Source organism: Bubalus bubalis, chromosome 6 (assembly GCF_019923935.1).
Source record: "Bubalus bubalis isolate 160015118507 breed Murrah chromosome 6, NDDB_SH_1, whole genome shotgun sequence".
Classification (NCBI taxonomy): domain Eukaryota; kingdom Metazoa; phylum Chordata; class Mammalia; order Artiodactyla; family Bovidae; genus Bubalus; species Bubalus bubalis.
Genome location: NC_059162.1, coordinates 77,620,240 through 77,644,620, shown reverse-complemented (window position 1 = coordinate 77,644,620; position 24,381 = coordinate 77,620,240). Strand labels below are relative to the sequence as shown.

Genomic DNA, 24,381 nt, shown 5'->3' with positions numbered 1-24,381 from the left:
GTTTTGTTGCAGAATCTGAGTCTATCGGAAGCAAGAGGGAAAATCCTCCACTATCAAGTGACCTTGCAGAAGGTGGCAGGAGGGGAAATCACACTACAGAACATCACAGAACACACCTCCTGGACCTGGGTAATTCCCAGAACTGGGAACTGGGCTGTGGCTGTGTCTGCAGCTAACTCGAAAGGCAGTTCCCTGCCCACTCGCATTAATATAACGGATCTGTGTGGGGCAGGTAAGTACCAAGTTTTCTTTAATATTGTTTGTAGGAAACTGTCTTCCTAATCTCTTAGCTCATTCAGGCCCAGCTCAGGGCCTGGAATGAGTAGCACAGGAGTTTAGACTTTGAAATTAACAGGTTTCAGAGGCTGTCTGAAATTTCCTTTTAGCCAGTGAGTATCCAAATGAATTAACACCTCTGAGCTTCAATTTCCCCCTCTGTAAACTAGGGATTACATTACCCGAATTGCAGGTTATTGTGAGTTTAAATACACAGACTAATAAATACATAATAGGTGTTTGGGGTTTCCCTGGTGGCTCAGCTGGTAAAAAACCCCTTGCCAATGCAAGACACACAGGTTCGATCCCTGGGTCAAGAAGATCCCCTGGAGTAGGAAATGGAAACCATTTGCTTGGGAAGTCTCGGAGAGAGGAGACTGGTGGACTGGAGTCCATGGGGTCACAAAGAGTCGAAGATGACTGAGAGTGGGCACACACATATAAACAATAAATTAGTTAAGGAAATAGTCATTAAATTGAACACTAATATCTTGCTAATTTTTCCATGAGCAAGAGTAATATGTGTTGTCAAGTTCTAGAAAAAGCATACCTATGGTCAAAACATGTTTTAAAACCAATAGTATTAAAATGAAATTCTGACTGTAAGGAACTATAGTACAATATTGCTATACTATAGCTCTTTATTATTCAAATTTAGATATGTATCCAATTATCTACATTGAAAACCTCCCAACTAGCTAGACATATTTTATAGTCACATCCTCTGAAAGCTACCTTGTCAGGATTAAAGCTGATAATTAGTGAAGAAAATAGATACTAAAACTATTTTCAAGACCCGTATTATAAAAGTATTTTAGTCAAGATTGTCGGCCTAACTTTTTCAAAAAAATGCCTGATAGAATAAAACTCTATAATTAGATTCTTCCTTAAAATTCAGTGTAACAGTTTATCCACAGTGGGGTCTGAAAGTGAAAGTCACTCAGTCGTGTCCAACTCTTTGCAGTCCATGGAATTCTCCAGGCCAGAATACTGGAGTGGGTAGCTGTTCCCTTCTCGAGGGAATCTTCCCAACCTAGGGATCAAACCCAGGTCTCTCACATTGCAGACAGATTCTTTACCAGCTGAACCACCAGGGAAGCCCAAGTATACTAGAGTGGGCCGCCTATCCCTTCTCCAGCAAATCTTCCTGACCCGGGAATTGAACTGAGGTCTCCTGCATTGCATGCAGATTCTTTACCAGCTGAGCCACCAGGGAAGCGGAGCAATTATTATTTTGAACAAGCTTCTACCAAGAATTCTCATCTTATATATACTATTGAATCTTGGTTATAAGTCTTTTCAGTCATATATCTGTAAAGGTAGAGATAATATAGTAGATAAAAATACAAATAAATATTGATATAACCTTGGGTCAGCATATGAGTTAGGAATTGCTTTTAGGAGTAATAGTTGCTCTTTCTAGAGGCTTGACTATAGTGACTTACTTACTCTCTTATAGAAGAGAAGTTTGGAGGTAGACGGCCCAGGGCTGGTGTGACAGCTGTACACACGGGGACCCCAGCCTCCTTCCTTCTGTGCCCTCTGCCCCATAGTCCAGGGTGACTGCTGGAGCTCCAGCTGTCTCCTTCTAGGCAGCAGAAAAGAAGGGAGACGCCTCACCTCTCACTCTTGAGGAGTTTTGCCCCAAGTCACACAACAACACTTGCAGTATTGACCCTAACTGGTCACCTGGTCACACCCAACTACAAAGGAGACTTAGAAACACATTGTTCTCTTGCTAGAGAAGATGAGAAGAGGGTATTTGGTAGGTAACTGGTAATCTCTGCCTCATGTGGGGGAAGGCATGTAAGAAGAAACCTGAAGGAAAAGATGGATTACCTATGGGAAAAAAGCTTAAACTTTATGCATAGTAAAGTAAGAATTTTTTAAAAACACTGTAAATAAGGCTTTTAAATGCAAAGAGCAATTTAGGGAAAGTATATGATAGATTTTTGGCAAATACATATAACTTTTCAAATAAATAAGAGATAATGGGGTATGAACAGGAAACTCAAATATAAAATAAAAGGAATAGGGACTTCCTTCATGGTCCAGTGGCTAAGACTCCACTCTTCCAATGCAAGGGGCCAGGGTTTGATCCCTAGTCAGGGAACTTGATCCCACATGCTGCAACTAGAAGATCCTGCATGCTGCGGCTAAGACCTGGGCAGAGAAATAAATAAATAAATAAACACTTACAAATAAATAAATAAATAAATAAAAGGAACAATACAGATATAAAAACATGTTCAGCCTAACTAGCAATCAATGAGATGCAAGTTTTGAAAGAAAAAAAAACCTTAGCAATCAAATCAAAATAAAAAAGAGTAAGTAGCATCAGCATAACCTATACTGGTGAAAGTGTGGGGAAAAGCCACTCTTGTGTGAACTCATACACTTTCTTTACAGTTGAGCCACTAGGGAAGCTCATGAATTGGTACAACTTTCTGAAGAGAAATGTGTCAACTTGTAACATAAAAAACTTCAAATATGAATATATCTTTTGACCAGGAAACTATGCCATTAAAAATACATCCTCAGCAAATAATAAGGCATGAGCTTAAAAAAAAAATGTAAGCTTTTTTGTTGAATGGTTTTAAAATGTTTTTTTTTGTTGAAATGGTTTTGAAATAATGAAACACTACAAACAGCCTAAAATTTTATAATAGAGGGTGGATTGGTTAAATATATCATAACCTTCACCCACCTTAATCCCACTCCAGCATAAAAGTGATATTGTAGCTGTGTTTTTATTGGTGTGGAAAGATGCACATGATGAGTGAAAAAGTAGGCTTTCAAAAGAATACATGGTATAATGCAATTTAAAATATGAATTTACACAAATAGACATTTTAGCACAGTAAAGAAGTCTAGAAGAATGTACATGGGAATATCAATAGAAGTCATATCTACATTGTGGTATTACAGGTGATTTTTATACTCAAATTTGCTTCTTCATTGAATAAATACTGTACATGTAATTTTTTAAAGGGATCCTGTAGGGGAAAATTGAGATCTTACCACTGTTTAATATCCTGCTCTTGTTAAAAAGTAGTATGTCAAAATACCTTACTTCTTTAAACCTCACTGCAGATGGGTCTTGAGGATATAAGCATCTTGAATTTTCTGGGCCCATTCTAGTTTCTTTACTTAGATTTGAAAACAGCTTCTCAAAATGACGCATTCATTAGGCCTCTGCATTATTGATTCAACAAAAATTTATTGAGATTACTATATAAGGTAACTGGAGTTCAGCAATAGGTAAAAAGTACAGTTACATTTTGTCCAGTGGGAGAGGCAATCATATAAAAAAAGCAAACTGCAGTACAGGATATATGTGAGACAAGAGATATGCACAGGGCACTCTAGGAACAGAGAAAAGTAGAAGCGTGGGCATGGAGGGGAGGCTTCGTGTGAACAGAGATTAGAGAGACAAGTTGGTGTTAGCCAGGCAAAGCAGTGCAGGTATGCAGGCGAGAGGGATGGAATGGGGAGGGAGGAGGGAGGAGGGTTCAGGATGGGGAACACATGTATACCTGTGGCGGATTCATTTTGATATTTGGCAAAACTAATACAATTATGTAAAGTTTAAAAATAAAATAAAATAAAAAAAAAATAAAGTAAGATCTGAGCAGGCATAGAAGTTGAAAAGAACCAGGGTGGGAAAGAGTTGACGAGGAAGGGGAAAGGGGATCATTAAGGGAATGAAGTTCCTGAGGAGCTGAAGGATGATGGATCCAGAAGCCAAAAAGACATAAGAGGCACAATTACCCCTCTCAGAATGGAGGAGTGTCATTAAGGATGAGGCTCAAAATAGAGAAATGTGGAGGGGTGGTAAAGTAAGACATTGAAACAGTTCTCTAGACCTGGGCTGTAGCTAAAAAGGTCCTGGTCCTAGACATCTTAAGAGCCCACTGCCTCTCTTAAGGCCACACCTGAGCCATCCAATAGAAGTAGTCAAGCCTCCTAGGGAAACCTGGAGGACAGATTTGCAAATCTCCCATCGGGGAGCTCTCGTGTTCCAAATTCTGCATGATCTGTAGGAATAGTGTACCATGTACTTTTGCTGCTTCTCTTTCAGTATAGTTCACACAACTCACAGAAATAGCTTTCTTCCCAGAAAGAGAAAAATAGTGCCCCAAGCGGCAGAATTATATCGATTTTGAGAAAGCGGGGACAACTTGTTTGTAAAAGGCATATGCCACAGCATTGAATATCAAGAAGTATGAGAATGATTTTGTTGGTTTATGATGAAAACTGAATGTGTGCTAAACAGACTGGTCAAGAAATAAAACACATTTAATATTTCAGACCTGTCCCTGTGCTCAGGAATTTTGGAAATTATGGCCAGAGTCAGAAGCTAGCACAACCATAGAGGCCCACACAGATGTCAGAGACTGAGGCCCCAGGAGGTGAAGTAACTTAGCCAAGATCGTACATCCAATTAGTGGCAAAGCTGGACTGAAAAACCAGGCCACCTGTCAGCAGGGTAATTTTTCCAAATACCTTATGAACTTCATAACTCTATTCCAATGCTCTTAATGAAAATGTAGAGGGAATTTGAATGATAAAGGCTGAAGAATAATTTTGAAAGATGTCACAGAAATGAGTTGTTAGCCAAGTTCTAAAAGAGAGGGCATGCCCTGGCAAACACGGTGGGGAGAAAATTCAGACTGGTTCCTGGCAAGTGTGGTGACTCAGAGACTGGGCAATGCCAAGTTGATTTACTTAGCTAATTGCAACGAGACCAGTGGTTAGAAAAGTTGATTGACTGTGTTAGCCCATCACCTGGCAAAGAGTCTTTCAAACCCTACGTGCTCAATACATATTTACTGAATGAATACGTTTTATTCTCCAAAACAAAAACAAATTTGTGGCATAGCCAGAAAATAAGATACCAAGGCAAATGAAGACAAAGAACCAGGGCTGGGGAATTCCAGTTCCTGGCAAGGTAGCTAACACAGAGGTACCAAACCCACCCAAAGATGCCACAGGAGAGACAGGACAGGATGACTGAGAACCTGTGAATGGGGAATAGTGAGGAATGGAGAGGACTGAGGTGGCACTGGCTTGTTGCACTCCTTTTTCTTCCCCTTGTTGCCTTGGTATTTTTACTATGGTATTTTACTTGGTATTTTTACTATGGGGCAGGAAAGTCTGGAGGGCAGGGCAGAATGACTATGAGGAAGCCCTGGAACCTAACAAAGAGTGCCTGAGATATTCTCCTGCCCCCCAACCCCATGGCCTGGCAGTTATAGAAGAGAATGACAGCCCCACTCCCCCATGAAGAGCAGTGTCAGCCACAGAGGCATGGGCAGGTTCTGGAGCTGCCAAGTACACCTCCCAAGAGCCAAGCAGAGCTCAGGGTGCATCACTATAGGCTCTCTGGCTCTCCACTCTGAAAAGCTCCTTCTCCTCACCTAAGCTTACCTGGAGGAGCACAAGCTCTGGCTAAGGTTTCACGACTCCCCCCATAGAAAAATGAAGGTCAAGGCCGCTGATCAATCCAAGGAAATAAAACATGACCCCAAAGGAGAAAATTAGGAGAAATCTGAGGGGCACAGTTCTGGGAAGGAAAGGCACCAAGTGGGACTACTTGTGTGGTAGGACACATAATCAGCACAACAGAAAGAGCAAGAGTTTAGAATAAGGGCTTCCCTGGTGGTCTAGTGGATAAGAATCCTCCTCCCAATGCAGGGGCCATGGGTTCAATCCCTGGTCCAGGAAGATTCCACATGCTGTGGAGCAACTAAAGCCCATGCGCCACAACCACTGAGCCCATGTGCTGTAACTATTAAAGCCCGTGTGCCTAGAGACCCTGCTTTGCAACAGGATAGAAGCCTTTCACTGCTACTAAGAGTGGCCCCCTGCTCACTGCTACTAGAGAAAGCATGCTCACTGCAATGAAGACCCAGTGCAACCAGAAACAATTGAATAAATAAGAGTTTAGAGTAAGCATAAGAAGTATCCTTAGAAAGATAAGAGAGGATCCTGGGAACATGAATCAGAAACAGGTGGTTGTGGAATAGCCCTAAACAGAGATTCAATATGAAAAGTTCAGTTGTTGAACTAAAGAACTCACCCAATGGGTTGGATAGCAGAAAGGACTTACCTGAAGAGTGAATGAGTGAGAGGAAGATTGGGTGAGAAACTTAAAAGTCATCAAAAGGGGAAAAGAGTTTGAAAAATAAAAAGACTTAAGACATTGAAAGAATAAGTGATGATAATTGCATAAAAGAAATTAAGAGAAAGAAATTAAATTAAAAGAAATTAAGAGAAAACGTGAATCAAAGGGGAACATATTTGAACATATTTATCAAGAATCTTACAGAATGTACTCCTCTGGTGCAGGATGTCGATAATGAGGAAGTGATGCGTGTATGGGGTCGAGGGTGTGTGGAAAATGCCTGTATGTCTCACTCAATTTTGCTGTGAACTTAAAACTGCTTTAAAAAATAAAGTCTATTTTAAGAAGAAAGGAGAAAAGATAATGAGTGCAGAATGATCAAGCAGGGTTGCCCCCAAGAATACAAAGATGGGTCAATATCAGAAAAGTGTATCAATGTAATTCATTACTTTAATACTGAAGGAGAAAAGGGGGTATGTTCTTAACAGATATAGAAATGTATTTAGTAAAACAAAATTTTTAGTAAATAAATAGTATTTTATAAAAATAAAATCTGTTTGAAAGCTATAAAAAAAGGAAAACTTTTTAGCTTTTTAAAGACTTTCTACCAAAAACATGCAGCAAGCATCATCTTAATAAAGATATGTGGGAACATTCTTTTTTAAAATTAGCAAAAAGATTTAAAAAAAAGGAAATGAGATTTAGTTCAAAAATTGGGAAGAAGAGATTTTAAGTGTACAACTAATAAGATTGTTACATGGAAAATTTAACAAGGGCCATAGACAAACTATGAGAACTAATTAGAGAGTTTAGAAGGTCGGCTAGAATAAGAATAACACACACAAATTCATAGTGGAAAAGAAGTAGAAAATAAGATGCCATTTTAATAGCAAACTAATAGTATAACATGTCTAGGAATTAACCTTAAAAAGCACATTAAAACTTTAAGGAGGAATTTTTGAAACTCCATTAAAAGATATAAAAAGAGGCCCAAACAACTTCAAAGAAACATCATATTTATAAATGGGACAACCTAACATTGTAACAATATCAGTTCTCCCTGAACTGAGCTGTAAATTTAATATAATTCCAATAAAAATACCAGCTGAAATTTTTGAGGACTCTCATAAACTGATTATAAGAGCTATATGGAAGAATAAAGTTTCATGAATACCCAAGATGACTTTGAAAAAAAGAAGAGCAAAATGAGGAGGGACTTTAACTACCAAATAGTCAGGTGTCACAGAGCCTTGTAATGTGACCAGCGTGTTCTGGTGAAGAAGCTGATCCACACACAAACCCATGAATATGTGGAGCTTAGTGTGTGACCGGGGTGGTACCACATTCGGAAAAATTGACCTGTTGTGTGGAAAAAATAATAAAGCTTATTTCCTTGAAACACACACACACACACACACACACACACACACCCTTGAGCTAGATTTGGATTAAAAACCTAAATATGAAAGGTATTTAAAAAATAAAACCAAAAGCAAATGGGAGGAAATGTAGTTGAGTATCTTTGTGACCCCAGAATGGAAGGATTTTATAAACAAGACTCAAAATACACATACTGTGGTGAATTTATCCACATCAAAGTAAGTATTTATGTTCAACAAACACATCATAAAATTAAGAGACTTGAAAGACTAGAGTGAGATATTTTTAGTGTTGAAAACTAACATGTGATTAATATCTAGAATATAAAAGTTATTTCTGCAAATCAGGAAGAAGACAGGAAATACAACAGAAAAAAAAATGAGTGAGGTATGAAAAGGGGAAAGTCAGACAGCTAGTAATATGTGAAGAGCTCAGCCTTGTAAGAAATCAGAAAACGAAAATAAAACCACAATTAAATACCTCCTTGCATATGCCAGCTTGGGAAAATGAGAAAGAAAATACCAAATGTTGGTGGGGAAATGAGAACTCTCATGCTTTTCTTGTTGGAGGGTCAACTGATTTACTGTTTTAGAGATCAGTCTTACCATATTTAGGGAAATGGGTGAATTTAGTTTATAATTGAGAAATTGTGTGCATTTATATGTAGAAAGAGTATATTTTTAAAAAACTGAAGTATAGTTGCTCTACAATGTTGTGTTAGTTTCTATACAGCAAAGTGAATCAGTTATGTAATACATATACATATATCCACTCCACACTGGTTCACATTTGGGAGAAGAGCACGTCATGACAGTATATTGTCACCCTGCTTATTTAACTTATAAGCAGAGTACATCATGCAAAATGCTGAGTTGAATGAATCACAAGTTGGAATCAAGTTTGCCGGGAAAAAATCCAACAGTCTCAGGTATGCAGATGACACTACCCTAATGACAGAAGCGAAGAGGAACTAAAGAGCCTATTGATGAAAGTGAAAGAGGAGAGTGGAAAAGCTGCTTAAAATTCAACATTCAAAAAACTAAGATCATGGCATCTGGTCCCATCACTTCATAGCAAATAGATGGGGAAAAAGTGGAAACAGTGGCAGATTTTATTTTCTTAGGCTCCAAAATCACTGTGGACAGTTACTGCAGTCATGAAATTAAAAGACGCTTGCTCCTTGAAAGAAAAGCTATGACAAACCTAGACAGTATATTAAAAGGTGGAAACATCACTTTACCGGCAAAGGTCCTAATTGTCAAAGCTACGGTTTTTCTAATAGTCATGATTGGATGTGAGAGTTGGACCGTAAAGAAGGCCGAGTGCCGAAGAATTGATGCTTTTAAATTGTGCTGGAGAAGACTCTTGAGAATCCCTTGGACAACAGGGAGGTCAAACCAGTCAGTCCTAAAGAAATCAACCCTGAATATTCATTGGAAGGACTGATGCTGAAGCTCCAATTCTTTGACCATCTGATTCCAAGAGTCTGATGCTGGTAAAGATGGAGGACAAGAGGAGAAGAGGGCAACAGAGGATGGGATGGTTGTGTGGCATCACTGGCTCAATGGACATGAGTTTGAGCAAACTCTGGGAGATAGTGAAGGACCGGGAAGCCGGGCATACTGCAGTCCATGGGGTCACAAAGAGTCAGGCACGACTTAGCGATTGAGCAATACTCTTCTGTTAGATTTCCTTCTCATTTAGGTCATCACAGAACATTGATATAGTTCCCTGTGCTATACAATTGGTTCTTATTAGTCATCTATTTTATATATAGTAGTGTGTATATGTCAATTCCAATCTACCAATTCATCCCATCCCTTCTCCTTAGTGACCACAAATTTGTTTTCTAATCTATGACTCTGTTTCTGATTTGCAAATAAGTTCATGTGAACCATTTTTCTGGATTTCACATATTAGTGATATTATATGATATTTTTCTATTTTTGACTTACTTCATTCTGTATGACAATCTCTAGGTCCATCCATGTCACTGCAAATGGCATTATTTTGTTCCTTTTTATGGCTGAGTAATATTCCATTGTATATTTGTACCACATCTTCTTTATCCATTCCTCTGTCAGTGGACATTGAGGTTGCTTCCATGTCCTGGCTATTGTAAAGAGTACTGCAATGAATATCAGAGTATATGCATCCTTTCAAATTTTGGTTTTCTCCAGATCTTTGCCCAGGAGTGGGATTGCTGGGTCATGTGGTAGCTCTATTTTTAGTTTTTTAAGGAACCTCTGTACTGTTCTCCATAGTGGCTATACCAATTTACATTCTTACCAACAGTGTAAGAGAATGAGAGAGACACTCTTACACAGGCACACACAAGGACATGCAAGAGAAGGTTCATTGCATCCTTGTTTGTGTTGACAAAGAGTTGGAAGAAAGCTTGTCACTTGGAGACTACACAAAGAACGTGTTGAGGCAGTAATCTGAAGGAATGAGCTTGATTTTCATATAGCAGAAGAATAGGTGTATCCTAGAAACATATTGTTGAGTGGGAAAATAAAAGTTAGGAAAAGCACTAGATTTACTCCAAATGTGTTTCATGAAAATACAACACACAAACTGAAAGCAACACTAATTCTCAAGGACACATATATATGTAAATAAACATATAGAAGGTAGATTAGAAAGATACATATTATAGATCACTAGAGCAGGTACCTTTGGGGACACAGAAGTGGAAAGTGAAATGGAAGATGAAGGGGAAATAATTCCATAAATAACACTACACAGGGTCCTGGCACCGATGCCTGTTCTCCAAGAACTGAGAAGCTGGATGAACAAAATCTGTGAACCTGAGTCCTTTAAAAGACGTCGGTTATTGCTACAGCTTTGCTGGGTTGGGTAGTTGTTTTTTATATCTGTTTCCACTGTGATTTTGTTTTTTTTCCCCCCCACCTTTCCCCATAAAGAGTTGCTGGCTCCTCAACAGGTCTTTGCAAAGTCAGAGGGCATGGACAAGCTCATGGTGACGTGGACACCTCCAGAGAAAGCTACCACTGCTGTGCAGGAATACGTGGTGGAGTGGAGGGAGCTCCACCCGGGGGCTGGTATGCAGCCCCCTCTTGGCTGGTTGTGGAGTCCCCCCTACAGACTGTCTGCTCTGATTTCAGGTACTTAATATTCACCTTCCTTCTCAAGGGTTACTAAGTTCACGTTTTTCAAGGAAACTTCAGGCAGGAACCCAAAGCCATGCTCTCAGTTACAGCTGCATGAGAAGAGGGGCAGTGATGACCTAGAGCCCATCAGGGTGCACCGCTGCAGCCATAGAAGACCCACTGATTGACTAAAACCTCTAGGATTTATGGAAAACTCATGTGCTGGGACAGTGCCATATATGATGAGTAAATAATGAACCCAACAGGCATGGCTGAGAGCTAAGTAGTAGCCAGTCAGTGTGATGGACACCTTACATTTGGGAGTTCATTTAATTGTGAGAAAAATCATGTAGCAAGAGTTATTTCCCCCATTATTACAAATGAGGAAAGCAGGAGATCTTTCATTTCCAATTCTGCTACTTAATATTTGTGTGATAATAAACCCAGAATTATCTATATGACAGTTGGTTTCTCTCATCCTCAAATTCCAAATCTGTCAGTGGTTACATATATCAAGTGATAGAAAGCATCTGAAAATGCATTCAAACAATTGGACAGAAGTTAATCAGTGTTTTTTTTTTAATTTCATTTTATCCTTGGAGTACATCTTAAATTTCTGTATCATACAATATGAATTTAAACTGAAAAGAAATTTCATAAATAATCATTTAATCCTGTGCATAGGCAACATTGTTGTTATTGTTGTTTAGTCGCTAAGTTGTTTCTGACACTTTGCAACCCCATGGACTGTAGCCCACCAGGGTCCTCTGTCTATGGAATTTCTCAGGCAGGAATACTAGAGTCGGTTGCCATTTCCTTCTCCAGAGGATCTTCCCAGACCCAGGGATCAAACCTACGTCTCCTGCATTGGCAGGTGAATTCTTTACCACTGAGCCACTTGGGGAGCCTATAAGCAACATTGGACAATTGGAAAACAAGGTGGCCAAAGGCTTGTTTAACCATTTTGATAAATGATTGCAGTGGTGTGTGTCTTCCTCTTATCAGAGTCTGATGCTTACCCTTCTGCCGTCATGGAAGCAGTCCCTAAATGGGGCTTGTTATTTCTAACCAGTGAAAAGAATCCTTAACCTCTTCTGTCAGAGAGAGCTAGTCCTAATCTCACCGGAGGTGGCTGACATATTTGCCCAACAAACATTAAAGGGCAACATCTCAAGTTCTTTATTTTTTTCAAGTTCTTAATTACAAACTCTGAAGTCTTACTCTGTGAGCCACTGTCAGCTTCTACTATTGTTTTGTGTTTGAAATACTCAGAGGCCTCCCTTACTTACCAATGAATGTTACCAAAGACCAATTAGTGGAAATTTCTTATTTTAATTTTCCCGAAGAGAAATGGTATTATTTGCATGCTAGAGTTAAGCTAGTTAGATGGTCACTTGCTTGAAAATCTTCCAGGATGAATTCCAATGAACAAGGCACGTGTGTCTGTGTGTGTCTGTGTGTCTGTGTGTGTGTGCACGCATGCACATTTGCTGACACATTCAGAAGCCAAAGCTACAGTATTTTCCGCCTTCTATTTTTCTCCTACTAATTGTTGTTCTATAATAAAGCAAAATCATCATAAGATTATTAATGCAAATCTAGGTCATCAGATCACCCCAAATTAATTTTTTAATTTATTTTATTGGCATATAGTTGCTTCACAATGTTGTGTTAGTTTCTACTAATAGCAAAGTGAATCAGCTATACATATATTTCTATATTTCAGGAAACTTGAATGAACTCCTTGGCCAGCCCAATATATATCCCTTCTTTTTTTGATTTCCTTCCCATTTAGGTTACCACAGAGCACTGAGAAGTATTCCCTTAAAATGTTGATAAATGTGTTTTCTGTATGGCAATGGATGTGTTAATTTAATGTGTTAAAAATGTCAGTGTGATTTTTAAAGTATAAGTTCAGCATAGTGATGAAAAGTTCTGCAGCCAGATTATCTGGATTTGAGTCCTGGATCTGTCACTTATCAAAGTGTATGATCCAGGGCAAATTAACTTTTCTGTGCCTCAGTTTCCTTATCTGGAAAATGGGGGTAATATTGCCTACCTAACTGGGTTATTGTGAAGACTAATTGAAGGAGAAAACATTTTTAACAATACCTAACACATTTTAGGGAGAAGGCAATGGCACCCCACTCCAGTACTGTTGCCCAGAAAATCCCATGTATGGAGGAGCCTGGTAGGCTGCAGTCCATAGGGTCGCTAAGAGTCGGACACGACTGAGCGACTTCACTTTCACTTTCCACTTTCATGCATTGGAGAAGGAAATGGCAACCCACTCCAGTGTTCTTGCCTGGAGAACCCCAGGAACGGAGAAGCCTGGTAGGCTGCAGTCCATGGGGTCCCACAGTCGGACACGACTGAAGCGACTTGGCAGCAGCAACACATTTTAAGTGCTCGATAATCTAGCTATCAGTATTATTATTATATGTGATGGAGCTAAGATTTTATAGGTTTTGAAGCTCTAAATCCCATAATATTTTCATTACACCATGACAACCATTGTGCCTGTCCAGGAGGATATACACATCCTGCTTAAGGAGACAAGATTTTCACAGATGAAAAAAACAGAGCATGGTGCATGATACATGACCCAGTCCTTAACTGTGTGCCTCTTTTAGAGTCTGGCTACTCAGACTTCTAGTGGGTTGTGTTCAGTTTTAATCACTGTACTTAAAGAGAATGCTGCCTGGATAACCCTGTGAGCATCAGAGGAAGGTGAGCAAGCCTTTAGGGTCTAGAACTTTTAATGGGGAAACCATTTAGTGTGTAGGAGAGTATTCTAGATTGGAGTGGGAGGTGGTTGATGACTCTTGCTGGCTTCAATATGTATGTAAGAAACAGTATGTGTCCTTTGTTGTTCTGGAGAGCAGAATGAAGGCCCTCTGCATAAAAATTGTAAGAAGACAGATGTCAGCTCAATTTTGAGAAAGTACTTCCCTTACAGTTGATGGTCTCTAATAGGACAGTTGCTGCCCCTCAAGGCAGTGCATTCTCTGTCCCTAGAGTTGCTGAAGTGGAATCAGTGTTTCTTTAAGGGTGTGTGTGTGTGTGTGTGTGTGTGTGTGTGTGTGTGCTCAGTCATGTCTGACTCTGTGACGCTATGGACTGTAGCCCACCAGGCTCCTCTGTCCACGGGATTTCCCCCTTCACACTGCAAGAATATTGCAGTGTGTTGCCGTTTCCTCCTCCAGGGGATCTTCCCGACCCAGGGATCCAACCTGCGTCTCCTGAATCTCCTGCCCTGGCAGGCGTATTCTTTACCACTGAGCTAACTGGGAAACCTTTTATGACTGTTATGTCCATCAAATCAGACGAAACAGTAGATACTGAACTCTAAACTGCTATATAATTATAAACACTTATTATATTAGGATTTACCCCTTTGGGATAGTTTGAACTATACAGTCCCTACAGATCTTTCTTTTTAGAAATTCTATTAATTCTATACACAGTGCCTAAAATAAATGACAAGAGAGAATTTTTTCCATACTTAGGAAACTAAAATGTTCTTAAGCACTTCAGACATATTCATTTGAATAAAAGCAATCATACTGGATGAGATTAACTATTAATTCAAGTCATTCTCCTACCTGAAAACACTTGATTAACTATGAGTTTGTTTTGACGTAACAGTCGCTAAGAGTCGAACACGACTGAGCGACTTCACTTTCACTTCACTTCTAGAAATAAACACTTAAAACTTACTTAATTCATACCTACCATGAATTCAAAGTTACCCTCTCCAATCAGTAAGATAACGCAATGCCATAAGATCCTTACCAGTTTTTTCCCAGCATCTAGCTGGGGCAGAGTTGGGTGCTTTGGAAGGGGCTACAGTGAAGTTCAACTCCTGGATTATAAGTTGGTGGGGTCTAGGCTAGAGACTGTCAGTCCTGTCTTGTCTAGGTGAAAACAGGTCTGACCTTATTATATAACCACTCCTTTTGGATAACGTAGACATCATGGTGTCTAGAAAACCTTCCCTCATGCCTAGCTATTGGGGCTCATCTTCTGTATGCTCCCATCATACTTCCTCTATGATTGCCTCTCATTGCTGATCATTTAGTGTTTGCCTTCTCCCAGACTTAACAGGTGAAATTAGCTTTCCACAGAAAAACCACTTGAGAGACAGTTTATGAATAGGGAGACAGAGCCTTTGCCCAGGAGTGCTAGGTGTATGTGCATGCATGGGAGTCTTCAGAAATAAGCCTGGAACTCAGGGCCAGACTCTAAAAAGAAATGAAAATGTTAAGAGTATGGGCTTCATCCAGCAGCAGCAAAGGCTAAGGACTTTCTGAGGTGGGGAGCAGACAGTGGTTAGGGTGTGTTCGTGCCGGAGACCCAAGAGAGGCAGGTTCCATCCCTGAGTTGGGAAGATCCCCTGGAGTAGGCAATGGCAACCCACTCCAACATTCTTGACTGGAAAATTCCATGGACAGAGGAGCCTCCAGTCTACAGTCCATGGGGTTGCAGAGTCAGACATGACTGACTGAGCACACATATACACACAAGTAAGAATTAGCCAGGAAAACAGGAGGAGTTCTTAAGGTCAGAACTGGGGAACAAGCTTGCTCGGGCTCTACTCTTCATAAAAAAGAAAGTGTCAGCTAAGTTATGGAGCCACATTTTCTTCCCTCCTCCACGTGTTAGTCGCTCAGTTGTGTTGGACTCTTTGTGACACGCTGGACTATAGCCCACCAGGCTGCTCTCTGTCCATGGGATTCTCTAGGCAAGAATACTGGAATGGATTGCCATGACCACCTCCACGGGATCTTCCCAACCTAGGATTGAACCCCAGTCTCCTGCATTGCAGGTAGACTCTTTACCATCTGAGCCCCAAGCGAAGCCTGCCCTCCTCCACTAGGGGCAGGTTATTCACAAGAAGCCCAAAGTTTCTGATGCCGCAGTTCCCAAGGCCTCTGCCCTGAACTCACACCTTGCATGGCAAAATGCAATGAAACCGTTTGCCTAATGTGCTCATCTGGAACTCCCACCTGGCACTGTGGTTGATAGGTCCCTTCCAGAACTAGCAACAGAGCTGCCAGGCACCAGCCCCTCCCAAATGAAGCAATTCCATATTCCATGTTGCCCTGTGGATTTCTGGGTCTGGATGCCACCCACAAAGCACTTTAGATGACAGGACTAAGCTGATTGCAGCCTTGTTCTACTTCACTTGGCTCATGAATATGATTTGGAACTTGCCCAGGGAATGAGTTTTTAATCTCCTCATGGACAGTAGTAGTTGCACATTTGGGCTTTATGTACTGCCTACTTGCTGGAATATTTAAGGGATAATGGATTTTTATAGAAAACACACGATGTAGTAAATTATTCTGTGATATAAAATTCCTCTTCCCAAAAAGAAAATGTGAAACCCTAATCAATTGTCAGTGTAGGGGACCCAACCTACCTATGGCAGGGCATTTAACAATGTGGGAAAGAGTCCTTCCTCTGCCCATGTGAGACTACAGTTAGTTACCTAACAGAAGTAATCTTTTTCCTTTAAATTTCCATTGGGAGTTTAAAGATAAGTCACAGGCAGTATCTATGACAGGGGCCTTTTCTTGACAGGAAATTGACATTTGAGATTCATGGAAATAAGGAGTTTGGGCAGGGGAGAGTGCCAATAAACCTTATGGCTGACAGAACTGCAAAGTGTAGCACTTTAAAAGATAGGAAGGAGTATTAGCATCCCCAGGTATCTTCCCAGTCTTCCAAGCTGTGAAGCAACTGAGATCTGAGTGGAACATGGCGGGGGGACTGGGGGCTGGTAGGGCGGGGCAAAGGGGTAGATTACACTGAGCGGCACCCTGATTAGTCACACCAGAATGTGTCACCTACGCTGCCCTGTCAGATCATGATAAGTATCTGGGGAATCAGAAGAGCCATTCAAGTGCTATGCCTACAAAACATCACCCTTACTTTGCTGTAAACAGCAAATAATTTATTTGTAGAAGTCGAAGGTTTTCCTTAAAAGTGAGTTTTGTTTCAGAAGCTGTCTGTGTGGTTTTGTTTAAACCCTTGTTTGAACTGGAATAGCCTCTGTCTTTATGTCTTGCAGAAAACATAAAACCCTACATCTGTTATGAAATCCGCGTGCACGCACTTGCAGGGGACCAGGGAGGGTGCAACTCCACCCGGGGTAACTCCCAGCACAAAGGTGAGTCTTGGGATCTTTCGTCCAATTGTGCTCTAGTTTAATGGTTTGGATTTGGAGGGTGACAAAAGCCTCCTATGTTCTACTTCACAGCACCACTGAGTGGCCCCCACATTAATGCCATCTCAGAGGAAAAGGGGAGCGTTTTAATTTCATGGGATGAAATTCCAGCCCGGGAGCAAATGGGCTGCATCCTCCACTACAGGATATATTGGAAGGAACGGGACTCCAACTCCCAGCCTCAGCTTTGTGGTATGTGTGATAGACAAAGGCAACAGGGCCTTTCTTGTTTAGGTGTTGGAGAAACACAAGCGTGTGCAAGTGCCTGCACTGTACCTAGGACTTAGTAGGTGCTCAATAAATATTTGTAAAGTTAATTGAATGAAGAAAAGTAAAAGACATCTAAACACACACACACTCACAAAGTTACTGAATATGTGTTACATGCCAAGCAATGGAAGAAGTGAAGTTAATGAATGAGGCTCTCAAGGAGCTCACTTACATGGGGACAGCATTTCAAAAAGCAATAAAGGCACTTGGATATCATTATATAGACCCTTGAGGTTTGCGGGGAATGCGTTTGGAAAACCTTTGAATCCCCACACTCGCAAATACCATCATAGCATGTTATTTTCTCCTTAAATGGATAAAATACAATTTAAGTAACTCCTTATGACCCATCATTATGCAATAATACTAAAGCAATTAAACTCTGGCTAGAGCATTATCTCAAGTGATTTCATCACTCATTCACTGAGCAGCTCCAAATCACTTGCCAGATTTAATGTTTTAATCTTTGATTTATGCAGTTTTGTTTTATTTTTCCTGGCTTAAACCTCCCTTTCGTATTTATAGGCAGCCAGAGTTCTTTCAGGAGCATTTATCATAAAGAAGCAACCATTTTATTCCTTAGTGAGAATTATTGGCTCCAAGAAGAATGTAACAAAGCCGACCTGCCATATAGGTGCCAGCTGCCTGCAGAGTGGTTTTTACCTGGCAAACTTGAGGAACTGGTCCTCTCTCTTGACCTTAGATCTGCAGTATTGCTTTTCTAAAAGTTATGACTTTTAAAGCTAATTATTTTTTATTATATAAGTAATACTTACTTATGGTAAAACCATTCAAATAGTTCAGAAAGATATAAAGTGGGAATTATCCTTTCCTCTATACTTAGGCTGTTAGTAGTTCTTCATGTGTCCTTCCAGAAGAAAATGCAATGCATATACTAGCATACATTTGGGATAACCATCTGTATTCTGATCTGTACCTTACTTTGCCTCTCACTAGCAACTAAACTGGAGAAGGCAATGGCACCCCACTCCAGTACTCTTGCCTGGAAAATCCCATGGAGTGAGGAGCCTGGTAGGCTGCAGTCCATGGGGTCGCTAAGAGTCGGACACGACTGAGCGACTTCACTTTCACTTTTCACTTTCATGCATTGGAGAAGGAACTGGCAACCCATTCCAGTGTTCTTGCCTGGAGAATCCCAGGGACGGGGAGCCTGGTGGGCTGCTGTCTATGGGGTCCCACAGAGTCGGACACGACTGAAGCGACTTAGCATCAGCAGCAGCAACTAAACAACAAAAAACATCACTCCATAGTGAGATCTTTCCACATCAGTCCATGTGGACTTGTCTCATTCTTCTTTTTAACAGTTCTATAGTGTTCCACTATGAGACCTTACAACAATCTGCTTAATAATCCACAATTTCTAAATGCAGCATGTCACTGAACGTAACTGCTCCCCACTGTCAGGGTAAAGTCAGTTCTGAAATGTGCCCCCAGTGGTGCTTCATCAATTGATGTAATCCTGGGCCATTTGGAATGCTTCTTGTGACATTTGCTCCCTCTTAAATGTTAATTTTTATAGAATTTAAACTGAGATGTCTATTTATAACAGATCAACATGGTTAGATAGTTCTAAAATCTGTTCTTGTAGATGTTGAAGAAATTACCTACCTTATTTGCAAAAAATCTGATGAATCTGAAGTCTGTATAATGGTATTTTAAAATAAGTTTAAAAGGAAGAAGGTGCAGATTCAAAACCGTATTTTGTACCCGTTTAGATAGTTTCCCTCTTAGCACTTACAGATGAATAAGACCTGTTCCCTATCTTCAGAGAGCTCACAGTCTACCTAGGGTGATGGAAAACTACACAGAAGTGATGTAAATTCTTTAATCAAGGACTGACAACTACCTGTTGCATTTGGCAACCAGAAATTGTTGGCGAATCCACAAGTGCAGTTTCTAGAGAGTGGTAGGAGGCACTAGGTTGGGGAGGAGAGAGAAAGAAACCAGAAAGGCTCGACAACAGCAAAAGGAGCATGGAGTTCCCAGGAGGAAGGACCCTTGTCGTAGGTGTCTTCTGGCCTGGCCCCTAACAGCACCAGCAGGGTGCAGTAAGAGCACTTCACCCGGCCTGAATGGGAGAGAGGCGTAGCGCCGGGGCGGGGCTTCCCCAGGCAGTTCCAGCACACTACCACTCCTCTGGAAGTGTGTGGATACTGCCATGCGCACTGCTCTACAGGCACACACAGCCTACTTATTATTACTTGGCTCTTTTTGCCAACATGAAGACAGAAGCCATGATTATTAGTTCACCATTGTCTCCCCCTTACTTGCAGTACAGCCAGGCATCCAGTAGGTGTTTAATAAGAACAGTATTTTTTGAGTAACAAATGGGTGAATACTGCCTTGCACTTTGTTAAATCAATGCAGATGATCAGATCAAAGCTAATTTCTAGTAACCATGCAACTGTTTTGCCTGGTGTGCTTCCCTTGTGGCTCTGTGGTAAAGAATCTGCCTGCCAATGCAGGAGACGTGGGTTCAATCCCTGGGTCAGGGATTCCCCTGGAGAAGGAAATGGCAACCCATTCCAGTATTCTTGCCTGGAGAATCCTGTTGACAGAGGAGCCGCGTGGGCTACATTCCACAGGGTCACAAAAGAGTCAGACAGAACTTAGTGACTAAACAACAACAACAATTTTGCCTGGTACCACTTGACCTTCTTACTGGCCACCTTTCAGATAATTGGCAACCATTAGCCTCTCCCTAAACTGGTGCCTTTCTCATTTAACCACCATCAGCCTAAAGTTTCAGACCCAAGGACTGAATGGCCTCCTTTATCTCTGCCAGGTCACAGCCCAGATGAGGCAGCAGAACCAGTATTTCCTGCATGACTGCTTTCTCTCATTACTCAACTCAACCTATTTGCCAACCAGATTGCTGACACCATCACTCTCCTTCCTGCTCCTCCCATAATTTCTGTTTTTATTCTTCAAATATATACAATATATGCATGTGTGTGTGTGTGCATGTATGTAAACATTTTTGCCCCAGAAAACTATTTAAACACCTTCCCTTGTGTTCCAACGTCTCATTTGACTCCCTGATGCCCACCATGCATGCTTTGCTGCAGCAAGATGAGCAGAAAGTCTCTCTCAAATTATTTTTTTAGTCCCCTGCCTTGGGAATGAGATACAATTTAGTTTAATCATATAGCTGAAGTCTGTGCAAGCAATTTCATCAGGTTGAAGTAGGGTTGGGAATTTTCCACATGGTACTTTTTCTCAAAAGGATGGAAAATATAGGAATTGCTCTGATAGTCACAGCTGTTAAATGATCTGCGGAGGCCTTAGCTCCTTTGGGCAGAGTGAACGCAGTAATACAGGGCTCCATCTTGCTGGTCACCCATAGTAAGCAGGGGTGTGGGAGTGTCATGGGGTCTGTTATCCCTACTAGTAATGGACGGTGAACTCGTTGAGGCATACTCTGTGTCTTAGTGCCTTGTATGAATAATAAATATGTCTGACTGTTGAAGTAAATTCAGCAAGCAGGGGGAAAATCTAACTTGCCCTAGGATTTGTGTGTGCTCAGTTACTTAGTCTTTGTGGCCACATGGACTGTAGCCCACCAGGCTCCTTTGTCCATGGAATTTTCTAGGCAAGAATACTGGAGTGGGTTGCCATTTCCTTCTCCAGGGGATCTTCCCGACCCAGGGATCAAACTGGCATCTCCTGCATTTGCAGGCGGATTCTTTACCACTGTACCACCTGGGAAGCCCCACCCTGGGATTTGTAAGCCCATAAATGATGTTGAGGCACACAGTGCTGAGTTCTGGTTTCCACTTTGATCACCAGCACATGGACAAGTCTGCTGAGCAAATAAGCTACACCTGTAGAAGCTCCAGCCTTAATTTTACAGTTCCCCTCAGTTTTTGAGAGCTCACTCTGAAACTCACACCCGGCAGATCCCTGGAGGAGGAGACTGCCTGTTTACTAAATGCTACCGACATTCATGTTTCTTGGAGGAGAAAAACAGCATCAACACATTACTCAAAAACCAAATCTTCCCTGCTGAGAACCTGCAGGGGTGTTGAAAGTATAAAGAACTGACAATCTAGGCTTAAACTACCAAAATAAATCTAAGTACTATTGCTCTCATTTTTTAGATTTTATGTCAAATTGAAGCAGATCAAAGATTAAACCCACCAAGACCAATACCCAGAACTTATACAAAAAAAAAAAAAGGAAATCAGAATTAATAAATGTAACTTAAATGTCTATTTCATTAATTGATAAATGCACAAATTTCTAAGAAATATAATTTCTTGAAAATTCTATTGAAAACAATATGTACATTTAATTTCCTCCCCAGGAATTCTCAAATATACCTGATAAATGTCAGAAACATTATCAGATCAGATCAGTCACTCAGTTGTGTCCGATTCTTTGCGACCCCATGAATCGCAGCATGCCAGGCGTCCCTGTCCATCACCAACTCCGGGAGTTAACTAAGACTCACGTCCATTGAGTCGGTGATGCCATCCAGCCATCTCATCCTCTGTCATCCCCTTCTCCTCTTGCCCCTAATCCCTCCCAGCATCAGAGTCTTTTCCAATGAGTCAACTCTTCGCATGAGGTGGCCAAAGTACTGGAGTTTCAACTTTAGCATCATTCCTTCCAAAAAAATCCCAGGGCTGATCTCCTTCAGAATGGACTGGTTGGATCTACTTGCAGTCCAAGGGACTCTCAAGAGTCTTCTCCAACACCACAGTTCAAAAACATCAATTCTTCAGTGCTCAGCCTTCTTCACAGTCCAACTCTCACATCCATACATGACCACAGGAAAAACCATAGCCTTGACTAGATGGACCTTTGTTGGCAAAGTAATGTCTCTGCTTTTGAATATGCTATCTAGGTTGGTCATAACTTTCCTTCCAAGAAGTAAGCATCTTTTAATTTCATGGCTGCAGTCACCATCTGCAGTGATTTTGGAGCCCAGAAAAATAAAGTCTGACACTGTTTCCACTGTTTCCCCATCTATTTCCCAAGAAGTGGTGGGATCGGATGCCATGATCTTCGTTTTCTGAATGTTGAGCTTTAAGCCAACTTTTTCACTCTCCACTTTCACTTTCATCAAGAGGCTTTTTAGTTCCTCTTCACTTTCTGCCATAAGGGTGGTGTCATCTGCATATCTGAGGTTATTGATATTTCTCCCGGCAATCTTGATTCCAGCTTGTGTTTCTTCCAGTCCAGCGTTTCTCATGATGTACTCTGCACATAAGTTAAATAAACAGGGTGACAATATACAGCCTTGACGTACTCCTTTTCCTATTTGGAACCAGTCTGTTGTTCCATGTCCAGTTCGAACTGTTGCTTCCTGACCTGCATAGAGGTTTCTCAAGAGGCAGGTCAGGTGGTCTGATATTCCCATCTCTTTCAGAATTTTCCACAGTTTATTGTGATCCACACAGTCAAAGGCTTTGGCATAGTCAATAAAGCAGAAATAGATGTTTTTCTGGAACTCTCTTGCTTTTTCTATGATCCAGTGGATGTTGGCAATTTGATCTCTGGTTCCTCTGCCTTTTCTAAAACCAGCTTGAACATCAGGAAGTTCACAGTTCACATATTGCTGAAGCCTGGCTTGGAGAATTTTGAGCATTACTTCACTAGCATATGAGATGAGTGCAATTGTGCGGTAGTTTGAGCATTCTTTGGCATTGCCTTTCTTTGGGATTGGAATGAAAACTGACCTTTTCCAGTCCTGTGGCCACTGCTGAGTTTTCCAAATTTGCTGACATATTGAGTGCAGCACTTTCACAGCATCATCTTTCAGAATTTGAAAGAGCTCAACTGGAATTCCATCACCTCCACTAGCTTTGTTCATAGTGATGCTTTCTAAGGCCCACTTGACTTCACATTGCAGGATGTCTGGCTCTAGGTCAGTGATCACACCATCATGATTATCTGGGTTGTGAAGCTCTTTTTTGTACAGTTCTTCTGTGTATTCTTGCCATCTCTTCTTAATTATAGGAAATAAAAGGAGTTACTACAACTAAATAATTTCAAAAGCAAAATAATACACATTCTTTGAAAATATTTTTATCACAGAAAAAAAATTTAATTCTTTTAATATACTGTGACATGGGGCCTTCATAAATGATAGTGTTTAGAGTCTTTTAAAGTATTAAGTACCAATGAATTAGGACTATTTTATTTTTTTTTTTTTAATTTTATTTTTAAACTTTACAATATTGTATTAGTTTCACCAAATATCGAAATGGATCCGCCACAGGTATACATGTGTTCCCCATCCTGAACCCTCCTCCCTCCTTCCTCTCCCCTACCATCCCTCTGGGTCGTCCCAGTGCACCAGCCCCAAGCATCCAGTATCGTGCATCGAACCTGGACTGGCAACTCGTTTCATACATGATATTCTACATGTTTCAATGCCATTCTCCCAAATCTTCCCACCCTCTCCCTCTCCAACAGAGTCCATAAGACTGTTCTATACATCAGTGTCTCTTTTGCTGTCTCGTACACAGGGTTATTGTTACCATCTTTCTAAATTCCATATATATGCGTTAGTATACTGTATTGGTGTTTTTCTTTCTGGCTTACTTCACTCTGTATAATAGGCTCCAGTTTCATCCACCTCATTAGAACTGATTCAAATATATTCTTTTTAATGGCTGAGTAATACTCCATTGTGTATATGTACCACAGCTTTCTTATCCATTCATCTGCTGATGGACATCTAGGTTGCTTCCATGTTCTGACTATTATAAACAGTGCTGCGATGAACATTGGGGTACACGTGTCTCTTTCCCTTCTGGTTTCCTCAGTGTGTATGCCCAGCAGTGGGATTGCTGGATCATAAGGCAGTTCTATTTCCAGTTTTTTAAGGAATCTCCACTGTTCTCCATAGTGGCTGTACTAGTTTGCATTCCCACCAACAGTGTAAGAGGGTTCCCTTTTCTCCACACCCTCTCCAGCATTTATTGCTTGTAGACTTTTGGATCGCAGCCATT

General features: G+C 40.8%; 1 protein-coding gene across 3 annotated transcripts in view; it reads left to right on the top strand.

The window, feature by feature from the left end:
• IL12RB2 (interleukin 12 receptor subunit beta 2) overlaps positions 1 to 24,381 on the top strand; it is an 88,684-nt gene that overhangs the window by 48,841 nt on the left and 15,462 nt on the right. For 2 of the 3 annotated variants that reach the window (XM_025288497.3, XM_025288499.3), the window contains 4 exons: positions 13 to 232; positions 10,711 to 10,911; positions 16,973 to 17,071; positions 17,162 to 17,320. In XM_025288497.3, the coding sequence (XP_025144282.1) occupies positions 13 to 232; positions 10,711 to 10,911; positions 16,973 to 17,071; positions 17,162 to 17,320 (679 nt within the window). The remainder of the gene's footprint in view (positions 1 to 12; positions 233 to 10,710; positions 10,912 to 16,972; positions 17,072 to 17,161; positions 17,321 to 24,381) is intronic. The other variant, XM_025288498.3, reaches the window with a different exon arrangement.